At 41.0% G+C, this 14,271-nt stretch overlaps 1 protein-coding gene across 1 annotated transcript in view; it reads right to left on the bottom strand.

Moving 5' to 3' along the window:
• Window positions 1-2,978: 2,978 nt before the first annotated feature.
• The window catches only part of ELOVL2 (ELOVL fatty acid elongase 2), a 34,034-nt gene continuing 22,741 nt past the window's right edge, over window positions 2,979-14,271 (bottom strand). Inside the window, exons 3-8 of the mRNA XM_088521742.1 lie at window positions 12,799-12,986; window positions 6,899-6,976; window positions 5,426-5,597; window positions 4,197-4,321; window positions 3,369-3,503; window positions 2,979-3,141 (exon numbers count right to left, since the gene is read on the bottom strand). Coding sequence (XP_088377868.1) covers window positions 3,013-3,141; window positions 3,369-3,503; window positions 4,197-4,321; window positions 5,426-5,597; window positions 6,899-6,976; window positions 12,799-12,986 — 827 coding nt within the window. The 3' untranslated portion in view covers window positions 2,979-3,012. The remainder of the gene's footprint in view (window positions 3,142-3,368; window positions 3,504-4,196; window positions 4,322-5,425; window positions 5,598-6,898; window positions 6,977-12,798; window positions 12,987-14,271) is intronic.

The following is a 14,271-nucleotide window of genomic DNA, read 5'->3' as shown; positions in this document are numbered from 1 at the left end:
ATATGGTATTTCAGGGGGCATTACATCTAAATTTGGAAAGTTCAAATCTGCCAGGGGTGGAAGAAGTTAGCTAAACACAACCATCTCCTGAAACTGTACTGTCCTGTAGGAAAACAGCTCTTAGTCATAAAAAGTATGTCTCTTTACAATGCTAACTACGTGGGTATTAGACCTGTGGATGTGCCTAGCAAACTTCATTTTCAGGTAATAGGATGTGGAGAACTTCGTGGGAATTGTGTCTAAACAGAGGACAAAAACAGTTTATGTGTATGGAAGAGAGGGGATCAGCTCTTTAAGGACAGGTAATCTCTGCAAAGAAGTCAAATGTGGAGACTCTGGCACTTTTCCTGAGTGTGGCTCCGAGTGCCCTGGGAATGCCTACCCGCCAGAACCCATAGTAAGTCTCTCTATTGGTGTGAGTAGCTGTTAGACTGAATTCTCTTTGTGACCATTGGTTTTTATAGCTCTTGACTCCTTCTGAGAATAATACCAACTCTTTTTTCACCTGTGGTGCACCACCTCCGCAAGGTAACACCAAGAACAGGGACTTGTGGCATCAAGGATTCCTTTGCATGCAACTTACTTCTGCATTTGACTGACTGGTGACTACTGGAAAGTTGAAATTGAACAGTTCACAAAGTTTTTCAGTTGAAGTCTTTCAAAAGGATATTGCTTGACTTTTACATTTTTTTCCTCACTTTCCAAGTGACTATATCACTTGTGGCATGTTTGCATACTGTAAAAAAAGAAATCCTATCAGTCTATTTCAGACACTAATTTGTGTGTGTGTGTGAGAGATGCAGAAATGTCACCTGTTTAGTTACAGCTGTAGCTTTAGCTGGAAATTGATGAGGAAGGCAGAGAACAGCCAAGAATTGTACTAAAGCACGTAGGAGTTTTACTTCACGGTCACAGTGGAGGATGTTTCTCAGTCTGAGACAAAAGTCCTAAAAGCTTTTAAAAACAATTTCAGAACAAAGGAAGTCTTAAGTACCCATTTCCCAGAAATTTTATACCTTAAATAAAGGGGAATGAGGAAACCCCCGATAGTAAAATTTGTTTATTTACAGTGTTATGTATTACAGGAAAATCAGTTTAAAAAGTCAATGCTTCTTTCTCTTCAAAGTTGCAGCATTGAAGATGTTAAGACAGATTTGCAGAATTTAAAACATACCTGCTTCCAGACTTGCTGGTGGTCTGGATCTGCAAGGTGAGACCATCTTGGTTTTTTTGTTTAATTTTGTTTTGTTTCTATTTTGTTCTTTTTTTTTTGTTCTTTTTTTTTTTTTTTTTTGTCCAGCCCTTCAAGCTTCAAGTAAGGCATTTTTTTTTTCTTTTTAAATTAGGTTTCAACAAAACAAAAGAAAAACAATTTCTATGGGTTTGGCTGCCATGGCAAACTTTAACATTTAGCCTGCAGCCATGGTCTGCGTTGACCAACAGCTGGGTGCTCTGCCACCAAAAGGTTACGGACTCCTTTCAGACTAAAACCCGTGCTTGGCTGTGCAGTCGCTCTGGTGTTTGCCTTAGGTGATGGATTCGACTGTGTGTCGAGTTTTGTGGTATCAATCAGTTAGATTTTCAAAAAAGGTTTCTGGAAGAGCCAGTGAGAGCTGGTATGAGTGCACAGAGTACAGGCTTCGTCACTGTATTTTTTTGGTTGCCATCTTCTTTCCTTAGCAAATTTTAAAAATGAGGCAAAATGTTGACTTTCACTGTGGTCATCTTCATGAGGAGTGACCAAACACGAAGAGAGCAAAATGCAGCAGCTAGATGAACGCTGGCGGCTTGCTGTGCTTGAATATCGCAGTTATTCTGGTCACCCAACTTACGATGTGTCACTTTAGCAGCCTGGCTGCTTAGCACTCTGTATACACCACAGCTTTATGAGGATTTCAGTTTTCTGATGGAGCTGATGGGTTTTGTTCACATAGTAACTGAAATTGGTTCAAATGATGCCCTGACAGAATCACTTTGGTTTGTGAGAACTGCTGGTCTGGGGTGACTCCGGAAAGTGGTTTTGGTAAGAGTGCTTTTGTTAATCTTTTAGTGTACTAATATTTGGCATTTCATGTTTCAAGCTGGCACTGCTTGTATAGGGTTAGTTTTCCTTCATGCATGTTTATGATAAAAGGACTTATCTTCATTAAGTTGTTGAGCTCCCCCTTCTTCCAGAAGCTACTCAGTTAGGACTCCTATTAACTTAGCACACTTGAAGTGACCTGCCTTGCTCTGACTGGAGCTCAAAAATCCATATTATTGTTCAGCATTGTGTCATCTAAACCCTACATCATGCAGCTCACTGGGGCTACCAGTCCCAGATCCCTGAAACAAGAAGCTCCCACCAGGCTCAGCCTAGGATCTCAATGTGCAAAGCAAGCAAGTATGGGGGTGATGTCTGTCTGTCTGTGACCCCTATGAGGGTGCCTGGGCTCTGCCCACTGCCACATCCCTGCCGAGAGCTCCTGGGAATGTGGGGAAGGCTGGACCCAGCTGGTGGAAGCAGCATGATTCTCCTGTCTCCTTCCCCTGTTCATTTCTTCTTCTTTGACCTTGACCATGGTTTAACTGAACTTGTTGCAAACCCCTGTCTCAAGACTTCTCATGCATACAGAAAGTGCTCAGTCTGTTAGTCTGAACAGAGTCCTAACCTTCTGAAGGCTTCAGCGGATTTCTCCATGAAGTGCTTTATAAGGCTTTTTTAAAAATTATCTCAGAATTAGAAATCCGAAGGATTTAATTTTCTTTTGCATGAGAGAAAGATGATATTTCTCTTAGCCTTATTGCTCTGATGGTGATCTTTGACAGGGCAAGTAAATCTACTTGTTTTGTTAAAACCTAAATAGCAGTACATTAGTGACTGGTGCAAAGAAATGATAAATGTAATCAAATGGGGTTTAAGCTACAGCTTGTAATTCGGTCTTTTTTTTTTCCTCTCTCTCCCTCTTTTTTTTTTTGTCTTTTAAGGAAAAAAAAAAAAAAGAGAAATACTACACCGTAGTATTGAGTTACTTATTGGGCTTTCTTATTATTCAGGAATCCATTGGCAGTAGCAAAGTAGTCCTTATGGAAACCGTTCTTGATTTCTGTTGTGAGAGTGGTTTCCTTTGCAGCCATTCTTGAAGATGTTTTCCGGTATGTCTACGAAAGCGAAACCCAAACTTGTATTTGTTTAGTGCCCCCAAAATACTGTTTATGTTTAACTGTGGTAAACACACAAATACACACACACACACATATATATGTGCACAGATACAATATTTTGTCTTCTGATACTTGTTCTACATTTAAGTTCATCAAGCCCACTAAGCAAAAATCCCATTCCATCTCTCCCGCCTTTGTAAGAAAGAGCTTGGAAGACTCCTTACCTTAACATAAAAGTTTACGAAGAGAATAACCAACGTGGTCATATAGGACGACTGGAACATGAGGCAGCCAAATGGAAACCCGCATGGCTTCACAGCCGCGCTGAGCGTGTGCGCAATAGTGAGCAGAAACTGGATCTGTAGGAGAAAGATCGTACACGAGGATTTACTGAGTTAAATCAGACACAGTAACGTCACCTAGTGCAGTGTCATATCAAGCCTTTTATCTTGAGAGAAGCTTTTGATGCAAGTGAACTCTGTGTACGGCAATTGCTGGAATAGACTTTTCTAAGCCAGGTGCTTTCTGCCTTGTTGTCTAACAGCCTGTCTGTTTGCAGCATCTGGCAATTTGTACTTGTAGCGTCGTTGCATTTCTTGACTCTCTGATTTTTCTTCACTAGATAAGAGAGAGTTCTACAAGCTGCAAGACCATATAAGAAGTGTACAGAGCACATTTTAACATCCTACATAATTGATGGATTTTATAACTTTTTAATCGAGAGTCCATTTACTGAGATTAAAGTGTCCATTTTCTTTTTAATAGGCCACAAATAATGGGGCTTTATGGGCTGTAGAGTTTCTACTTGATAGTAGAAAATGTTTCTGAGCATCATTTCTCTCATGAAATCAGTATTTGTAGTAGTATTTGTAAAGTAGTATTTGATCATACTACTGAAGTAATTTGCATGATTATTTTGTTCAATTTGAATTACTTTAAATTACTGGCTTAATTCTGCAAATGATACTAGGCACCTATCATTCATTTTGCCCTGTCTGACATTTTGAAGGATTTCTGGTAGTTAAAAATGAGAGAGTAGAAGAGATACATACCAGCTGGGCTTGAGTGAGGTACTTCTTCCACCACAGATATTTGCGCATGGAAGGGATGACTGACAGTCCATAATAAGAATACATGAGCACATGTATAAAGCTATTCAAAGTAGGTCCGAAGAAACCTACAAAAATCCAACAAGGAAAACATTTTTATACCAACTGTTGAAAGCTGAGAGAAGATATTCTTAAATCCTTCATCTACACTTCTCCCTCTAAGTGCTTTACTTTGACTTTGTACTGCTCAGAATGAGTGCAAGAGATGCAAACGTTACTTTCTGTTTTGAAAGGCCCCTGTAAAAAACTGCTTTGCAAAATATTACAGGGACTGAGGAGCTTCAAGTTAAAAATACTTATTTTCTGCTCAACTCCAATAAGACTGCTGGACGCTTACAACTGTATAAGGCCTGGAGAAGCATGCCTGCTGCCAAACACCTGAAAAGCTTCACTGGTGTTTTGCAGAATACAAATGGCAAGTGAGCAGCCTGTTACACTGCACATCTCCTTCACTGCAGCAGAGATGACGAGACAGTTGCAATATCCTGTTAAGTTGAAAGTGGTCTAGTGATTAGTGTTGTGAAATATATTGGCCCAAGGTTTAATGAGCTAAAGAAGGCTTCTATTTCTGCCATTTCAATGCAAAAATGCAAGATGGTATTGGTTATACCTCGCTGTCATTTTCAGAGATCAAGCAGCATCTTTGTTTTTGCTGTATGTTTGCTTGGAAGTAGTATTGAGCTTGACCTGCTGCTCTCTACTTGTGCTCCTGCCAGTTCTACTGTAAGCATAAAAGTGTCTATGGGTTTTATAAATTTAGCTAACTTTTAAGGGTCTCTATATAATAATGTGTGCTAACTGCTAAAACAATCCCCGATTTTACTAGGGTCATGATTTCATTCTACCCCTGCTTTTGCAGTACATCTTGTAAGTACTCTCTCTTTTGCATACTGCTCAGTAGTTTTATCCTGTCTAAAACCGGTTTGGAGAAAAGCAAGTACAAGAGATTGTGGCAGTGATAATCTAGGGCCTAACATTCCGAACTAACTTTACCCTGAACTTTAACCCATGCTTTTGTCCTTACAGAGATCTGCAAGTGCTAAGCAGTTCTGAAAGATATGCCTTGACCCCAAGAAATCACATAGCATATTAATGCCCTTGCTCTGCGTGGTGATGTGGCTCCCACCCAGCATAAGGTGATCTATACCCCAGGTAATGAAGTGAAGACTTACTCTGACCACAAGGTATCCAATTCAGAACACACCACCAAATGTTAAACATAGTGGCATGGTGATACACATGAAGGAAGGTGATCTGGCTGCTTTTCTTTCTCAGTACAAAGAAGATAGTGTCCATGAATTCAATTACTTTGGAAAAATAATACCACCACAGCACCTTGGCTACCTGTAAGAACAGAGGAATAGGAGATCAATATCTGTACATAAAAAGGTTTAAATACTGCTGCTGTTCATCAGTTCTTAGACCCAACTCCCCACCAAGGTATCAGTAGGATCAGAGCCCACAGAACGAAAGCAAATAAGAGGAGCACACGTTCTGACTTCAACTTTTTTCTCTTTAAGAATGAGGCAGTTTAGAGAAAATTCATCTTTATTTTTTTGTGATTGTCCTGTTAGCTATAATTTAGGAAATAGAAAATTTGACGAAGGCTCTTCTAACTATTCTAATAATTTATTATCAAATAGACAGTCTCTTAAAAGTGCTGCCATACACGGCTCCTTGTCACTGCATACACTATGCTGGCAACTGCTTGTTTTTAAACAATTCAGTTTTGAGACTCAACACAATGGAATAAGCCATCGTGTCTCTGTAGAGCTGAAACAGTTTATCAGAGCTCAAAATACGGCCCAGGACATTACAATTTTGCAGAGCCCCAAGCATTACACAGAGCATCATAATGTGCATCTGCTGAGCTGGAAGCAAATGATACTTGCTTTGCCAGCACTGCAGTGGCTTAGACCAAGGGCACCACGAGTGCACAAATGTCTGTATGTAGCCTGCAGCCACCCTTGGTGATGCAGAACGCTAAGATGATGATGAGCAGAAGGTTTAAGGACAGTTAAAACAGAAAGGTGGAAAGCATCTTGCTGATGGGAAAATGCATTTAAGCGACTACGTACCAAAACACAGGCAAATTTGGTAGGGGTGGTGTTAGGGGAAACGATATGAGTTACCTAGTCCTTCTGGCCAAGCTCCAACTGTATCTGGAGTTAGCCCCAAGAGCAGGGAACAACAGACGGTTAATGCACAGAACTGTTGTGAGGTAGAAATAAAGTATGAAATGAAAATAAGCCAAGGCAGCAAAATGGCTCATTTCAGAGCTCATTTCCAAAGTTTAGAATTGGGCCTGAATCCATTTACAGCTAGAGCTCAACAGATGTTACATTTTATACGATTTTTCTCAAAAATTCTTGGATGACTCATATTTTCTAGTCTAATAGTCATGAAGCACTGTTTTGATCACAGATCTTGATATACAGCTTTTAGAACTACTCCTTGCTATGTTTTCTGTAGAAAGGATGGTGGTGGTGATTCAGAAAAAAAAAAAATCCCAGTTTCCCATTGGCCGTGAGCAATTAGGCAACCCCTTCAAAGTGCCCGTGCCAAAGGTGTTCCTTGCCCCTGGTGTGAGCCCAGGTGTGGTGCGTGGCCGCGGGTCTGGCGCTGCGGCCTGCGGCGCTGCTCACCCGGATGTCGGCTTCCCCCGCGCTGTGCAGGTTCTGACACTGCAAGCTGTAGCCTCCTTCCCACGTGGCAAGGATGAGCTGCAAGAAAAGACAGGGCAGTCACATCCCTGAACACGCAGGGGCTCTCCTTCTGCCCTGCAGCTGTTTTACAGTTTTGGAGTGAAGAGCACAGGGATATGGGAGGGACCAGTTCGCCACATGAAATGATGCTGTTAAACCAGACAGCTTGCAGCTATCTCTTCTGTTCTGGAGAAGGCATCAGGTTGTGATGGAAATATACACCGAAATGATACACCTTTTACCTTTCTCTGGCTTTAAAGCCTTCAAAGTATCCATTAATACAACATTACTATTGCAGTGGTCCTCACCCCAAAGCTCATGCTTGAATATTTTGTCTCTGACATGAAGGAGTATACACAGGGCTTACCATACCTGTATGGCAAATTCCTTCCTGTCCTCAGGAAAAGTATGCCAGGCCACACAAGCAAACACAAGGAAACCCCAAAGTATGGAATGGGAAAAATACTTCCCTAAATTTCTTAGCAGGGCTCCAGTGGTGCCTTCCAGCAGCCTGTCATGATGCACGAAGGCACAAGTGCACATCTAGCTAGGAAGGGGACAAAGCAGCAACATGTCAGGCTACCGCACTGTGCTGAAGCTGAAGGTTTCTGGAAAGCTCTGTGCTGGCTCTTTGGTGGGATATTTACACAGTAACAATCACCTACAGCAATCAGCAGCCCCTTTGAAATAGGGAATGTAATCCGTTATCCGTACATGCTATGAAGCCAAGTGTTTATTTAAGAAGGTCTTGCTTACTTCTGAATATGTGAACAGTGTTTCTCAGGGCTAAATCAAGGAATTCATAGTTTGGGGTCCCTGTCCGCAGATGATGCAGGTTCTGCAGTGAGTAGAAGCACAATTTTAGTGTTGTGCTGCAAGCAGAGTTGCAAGCACTTGTGAGAAGTGGGTTGCTTTCAATTTGGACGCTGTATTAACCAGCTTCCTGTCTGCTTCAGCTTGTCAGTCACCTGTCTATGCGGTGTGGTCCTAAACAAGCCAGCTGTGTGTCTGGCACAGAAACTGGTACTTTGATATGAAACGTCCACATCCAAGGTCTCTTTTTCTCTGAGAGCAAAGTTGTTTGCTACTTTCATTATTTTAGTTGTCCTCCCTTCCACACGTTGAGCACTTCCCCAGTTCTGCACAGTCAATAGTATTGTTAAGCATGCAAAGACTGAGCAAGTGTGGGCTGTATTAGGGCAATAAGAAGACCTTAAATAAGCTGTAGTCTGACAAGACTATATACTACGTAAGGAAATGGTTGGGGATAGATGATTCAACCTAAGACTGAAGATAGGGGATTCCAGGAGCCTTATCCCAACCTTGCCAACTGGTCAGTGCCTCACTTTTCCCAGTTGTACCATTAGTTAGTACTGACGGCATACCAGACAGCTGTTGAATAGGAAATACTGCACTAGAGTTTTCACATAAAAATATTTTGTTGGCCCTCTCCATGAAGCAGCTAAGATTTTCATGGGGACAGAAATTTAACAAGAATGCGTCTCCTAGATAAGGCTCTTCATTTCTTCTTTTGGCCTAGTTAGATGTCCAATAATTAACTGCTTGGTGGGCCAGATAAAATATTTGCTAATTCTGTTATACATTGGTTGAGGATCAATACCCTGATAGGCAATGCATACAGCTGGATCCACGCTAGGTCTCTCAGCCCGACCAGGCATAACTAGGAGGATAGCGTATTTTGCAGGGAGGAGAAAGAGGTATAATGTTTTCTCATTATCTTGAGGTCAAGAAGTCCATACCATGGCGTCAAAAATAAGAGCACCTTCTTAGATGAATTTTGACAAGGAAATTTTAGTTTCTGTCAATGAAAACTCCTTCAAAAGGTGACATATATTGCTGAGAAACTTCCAACCAGTTCTATTCAATGCTTATCAAATGCAGATGGTGACATTTTGCTGTTTAGGTCTTTCTCCTTTTCTCGTTGCTCCTTTCCTCCAGATGATAGAACAGTGCACCTGATTGCTCCTCCCACTTTGATCTTCTCTCACTCCACAAGATTTATGCTACTTTCAATGAAGCCTTACTGAAGCATCAGTCCTTATGGATATAGAGTTATTATTTTCTTTTTTTTGCTAATTATAAATTTGATAACTTCTAGGCAATTCACTAAGAACTGGCAACCATTGGTTGGAGTCTTTTTTTGTAAAGTATTATGTTGAAGTTAATAATGCACGGTTTGATATAGTGAAATTCCAGGACAGTTGCAAACAGCCAGGACTTACATTTTCCCTACCTTTCATCCTCGCCTGCGCTACTAAAACTTCACTTGCGTCCTCTACTGCCTTCCACTTGTGCAATATCCCTTTGGTATCTGCAGGCAGCACTGATTTTTGCTCCAAATCAAGAGATCTTGTATGCAAGCCCTCCTTTTCAACATGCAAATGGTTGCTCACTTACATTCCTTTGCATTTATAGTATGTCTGTGAAGCTACGCAAGGGAGCAGGCAGCTTTAGCAACCATGTTACCTACACATTAATGAAATACATCTGTAGACCTCCTTTCTGATTTGACACACACAGTGCCCGGTGTTCCAGTGCCTGGTTGACAAAACAGCTTGAATGAGAGCTTGATGACTGGCTGAGTTCACTTCTGGGACAGACATGATGCTACTGGTCACTGAGTGGTCTTTCTGATTATAGCTTGTTCTTCGAAGATCTCAGACAGAGATTTGTGTATAGAAAAGGTATATTTCTAGTAAAATTGTTAAAAGTGTCATTTTTTTATTAAAAATGGTGATGGTTGTTTTCCTTTGTGCAAATTTTTGGCAATGTTTCTGGCAAGTGTTGTATCAGTAGTCTTGATCTGGACTGTGGACGCTTAATGCTTCAGAAGCACATATACCCAAGGACAGATGCTTACTGGAGCACTACCCTGTAGTGGCAGGGGTGGAGGAGTCCCCTGCACCCTTCCTGTAGGCACATTACTTGTGTTTAAATGTTAGGTAACTGAGAAAGCTGTGCTCCATAGACAAGTGCCTCGCACCGCCATTATACTCAATGGCAAGAGGTGGGTCCCTTTGAAGACTTCAAGAAAATCCATCTAATTTAATGCCTGATAGACTCTCCTTCTGGGAGACCTTCAAAGGCACACAGCTCTCTCTCTGGACCCCGCAAATTAAAAAAAAAAAAAAAGATTTGGGCACAATTTTCCTTCTTGAGACCTTTTGCTTTGGGGATAGTGGGGATGCTTTCTGATCCCACGCCAGTGACACCTTTCACAGTTGTCCTGGTGATGTTCTTCAATATATCTGAGAAGTTGATGGTCTTCAAGGACTTAATGGAGCTAAAACTCACTCCCAGCCCCTTCACGACCATCACATGATACATGGAGCTCTGGCATAAAAGGGGATCTGCCCTTGGAAATTTTAAAGCATAGTCACTTTGTTATGACTCTGCTATAACCTTTCTCTTCCTGCTGTGAGGTTGTATGACTCCACTGTAGGCAACAGATAGCTAAGCCATTTCAAGCACAGTGAGGAGATGACATATGACAGTATGTGTGTCCTCCATAAGTTGGTTTATCCGGTTTCTCATTAAAACCAATATAGCGGATAGCCTGCAGTGGTGATGCACCCTAATATGGACTATTTTTTTTTTCCTTTGAATGTCTAGGAAGCACTCCATTCTGGAGATAACATGAAGAAAAGTTGTGTCTTATAAAGAAAACCAATATGAGACAAGACGATTTCTGTGGCTAATCCATAACACAGATTAGAGGGGTGGAGGTGAAATGGGAGAATGGAGGAATAAGACTGTTGTTACAGAGCTCTCTAATTAGGAATTAATCCCGAAACAAACTCACTGGAGAAGTCAACTGCTTTTACATATAACATCACTGAGCAGACTGCTCTAAATACAGTTAACTCCTGTGTTAAAGAGCTTACAGTTGACAAAAGACAGAGAGCAGGATCCATTAAAAAAAAAAAAAACCTTTTGCCATGAAACATTTTGAAATGTTAACTCATCATAACTTTACAACCTAGTGAAAATGACTTCTGCCTATTCTTCCTCAGCAGTGATGCACAAGCAACCTCATATGGGGCTGCAAGCCTCAACTTCTATTCTGCTCCTTCAGAGCAAAAGCCATGAACAGAAACCAGATAAATACAAAAAACTACAGAGCTGCTATTGTGAAAGAGGGGCTTGTAGAGTGTGAAACCAGCCTGGTGGACAGACCAGAACTGAGAGTGCAATCTGAAAAAAAAAAAAAAAAACACAGTGGACAAAGCATCAAGAGCATCAGACTTTGTGTTTTCTGTGTTCCTGAAAAATGCAAAACGTCACTTGCCCCCAGCAGCCTCCAGTGATAGAGCCAAGGGTAATCTGAGGGCTTGCACAACTCAGCAATCACCATCAGCAAAGTTAGACTCAGGAAACAGGAGCAGGGCAGGGAAATAGGAGCTGACTCAACACAGTACCTACAAGGACATGAAGGTGGCTAAAACCTGATTTACTCCACTCACATAAGCCAGACCTGCCCTTACTCTTTTCCTTTATTCATTTGCTTGGGAAAATCCGAATTGGACTGTAAGGGGAAAAGAGAGTATTTTTTCGTTTTTGTTTTCATGCAATTAGCCCTTTCTTTGATCCTTGCTACTGGAGTTAGCAGTTATCTGTACACCTTCAAACAGAATGGGGATTTAACCACTTTAGTGCTGATTTCAGGTCTGGAGCAGATCAGTATGGAGTCATGAAATCCTCCAGCAACTGGGACTCTGCTTGTTCCTCCTTGGTCCTGGGTCTGCTCTTGCACCCTCCAGTGCCCAGAGCAACTGCTGAAGTGGGTAGAGCTTTGGCCAGGCCAAAGCTCTGCCCACCACAGGGAGGTCCTTGGTGAGAAGGCACAAACATAAACTGCTGCTCGGCCTTTTGACCAGGCCAGTCGCCTGAAACTTATCTCAAATTCATTTAAGGCTTGAAATATTTGGTGTTCCATGTGGCTTCTTAGAAAAGCAAAATTTCTTGCCTTGCTGACAGAACAGTCAGTGCTTGTGTTTCTCATGGAAATCATTGTTGTGGCCAGAAGCCTGAGAAGCTAGAAATGCTGAGAGGGCTGGCCAGGCAAGGCTGCAATGTCAGCTCACACCTCTGCAAATCACACCGCAAAATCAAGGGCATCCTTCAGCCAGGACAACCTTTTCATTTCCTGGGTCACCTTGTAAGTCAAGGCAGAAAAAAGTTTTGTGTTTTTTTGTTTGTTTGTTTTCCTTTTAGAATGTACTTTTTAGGGTTACAAGCAAGGGATGATAGCAAGTTAATATTAAAAGTACCTACATTATCACAAGGGTTAAAATGGGGAGCTCCAAATATTATCAATGCAGTGATGGTTAGATTCTGTTCCTCACCTTAATTTTCACTTCTGGGGGAAGTGACTTTTCTGGGCTCCATACGCTGATGCTGTGATTTTAAGGGAGGTTGTAGATGCTGGAGTATTCCACAATAACCCTGAATTGCCAATTCTGTAAATAACTCAGTACTTGTTCTCCTACATAAATCTGTTCACGTTTATAAAATGGCCATTTGTTCAAAGAACAACCTTCCACAGATATTCACACAATCCACAGATATTCATATAATCCCAATCCTTTGGCATATTCATGGATGCTGACGCGTGATGTATTTGAATTGAGCAGCTGCTCAACTAAAATATGGTGAAATGTAAGATGAGAAGATACTGTACAAGTCACTGATCAACTACCAAACCTTCTCAGGAACTTTTCTTGGTGTTAAATTGCTTTGCTGCTGCTGATATATGTCATAGCAAGACTATCTATTGCTAAGATAACTCTGTTAAAAACAGTATATTGCTCTACACTTACCTCTATGAACATGTACAAGGACAGCAGCGTGATCCCAAGGTTATATACAACGAGGAGAGCCCTGAGTGAGAAAGCCGGCCTGTTCTTCATGAACCGGTTGCCCAGCCATATGGAGAGCAGGTATGCTCCAGTGAGGAAAAACGTGGGAAGGTAAGAGTCCAGAAGGAACCATCCTCTAACCCTGGTATCTGGAAAGAAACATATGCACCAGGCAATTAAAAAGCTTTTGCCAAAGCATTGCTTAAAGTAGGGCATGTTACATTGCTAAAAGCACAAGAAGGAGCCTGCCATGACCTGCAGACTTCAGGAACTATCTGTTGTACTCAACTCCCCAATTGGACATATCCATTTTGAATATGCGTGGTGAAAACCACATTAACTTTGCTAATGATCTGAGATCACTTAACTCTCTTTAATAGAACAAAGAAAATGAAAAGAAGACAAGATTCGTGCACTTTTTTCTTTAACTTAATATTTAATTAAATCATATCATTTAATGAATTGGTGTTTTTCACCTTCAGGTTTGTATAGTTTTTCAGAAAGGATACTATGAATATGTCATATGTTACGAACTAAGTGAAGAATCACTCAGTGAAAGGCTATTGCACAGTCACAGTAGTTCCATCTGATCTTAGAACTGTTTTAAGTTATTTACTTTACTTTTTACAAAAACAAAGATTAGGTTGAAAATTGTAATAGAAGATAAAGGTTTTCACAGGACATGAAAAACAGCTTTACTGCTTCTACTGAGTTAAATTTGGGAAGGACTAGGCAATGAAGGATGCACAAACCAAGTGTGATCGAGCATTTATAAACTGTTACACTTTGCAACAGTACTTTGCCAACAAGAATATTCTTTTCTTATAAATATGTGCATACAGATAGGTAAAGTGAGGCTTTACATGATTTAGAGTAATTTGCTTATGAACAGAACTGCGTTCTTTATGATTTCAGCCCCCCTCCACTTCCCAGCTCGTTTCCCAGTGTCTGTTACACTGTAAGAAAGAAGAAATTTCAGCAAGACCTCTATTTAGAGAAGGGTCTCCCTACCTGACACCAGGGAAGGATTTCAACATTTGGTGCATAAAGGTTATTTGCACAAAGGCCAGTTGGCATCCACAAGTAACAAAACAGTGTATTTGCTCAAAGAGAGAAAGTAACTGGTAGAAATGAGATGACAGATTAAACAAAACAGCATTGAATGCTGCCCTGGTATGCCCCCAGAAAGCTAGTTTTCACTTTGTCATGAGTGGGTAGAAGAATGTGGGATACCAAAGCAGAACTCCTTGTGCTTGTTCGGATCAGCGTATTTAACATCTATACTATTTCTGTTTCAAGCTCCAGCATAAACTATTAAAACATATTTCCTTAGTGATTATTTTCTGGCCCTGACCAGACAATTTATCAAGAGTAATGGCATTATTAGTGAAGTGGTGTACAAATGGTAACCTGAAGATCCACACTGCTTTGTCT

Source organism: Tinamus guttatus, unplaced genomic scaffold (assembly GCF_059628265.1).
Source record: "Tinamus guttatus ecotype Peru unplaced genomic scaffold, ASM5962826v1 Tinamus_guttatus_pri_ptg000131l, whole genome shotgun sequence".
NCBI lineage: Eukaryota > Metazoa > Chordata > Aves > Tinamiformes > Tinamidae > Tinamus > Tinamus guttatus.
The sequence above is the reverse complement of the archived record's forward strand: the minus strand, read 5'-3'. Positions and strand labels throughout refer to the sequence as shown.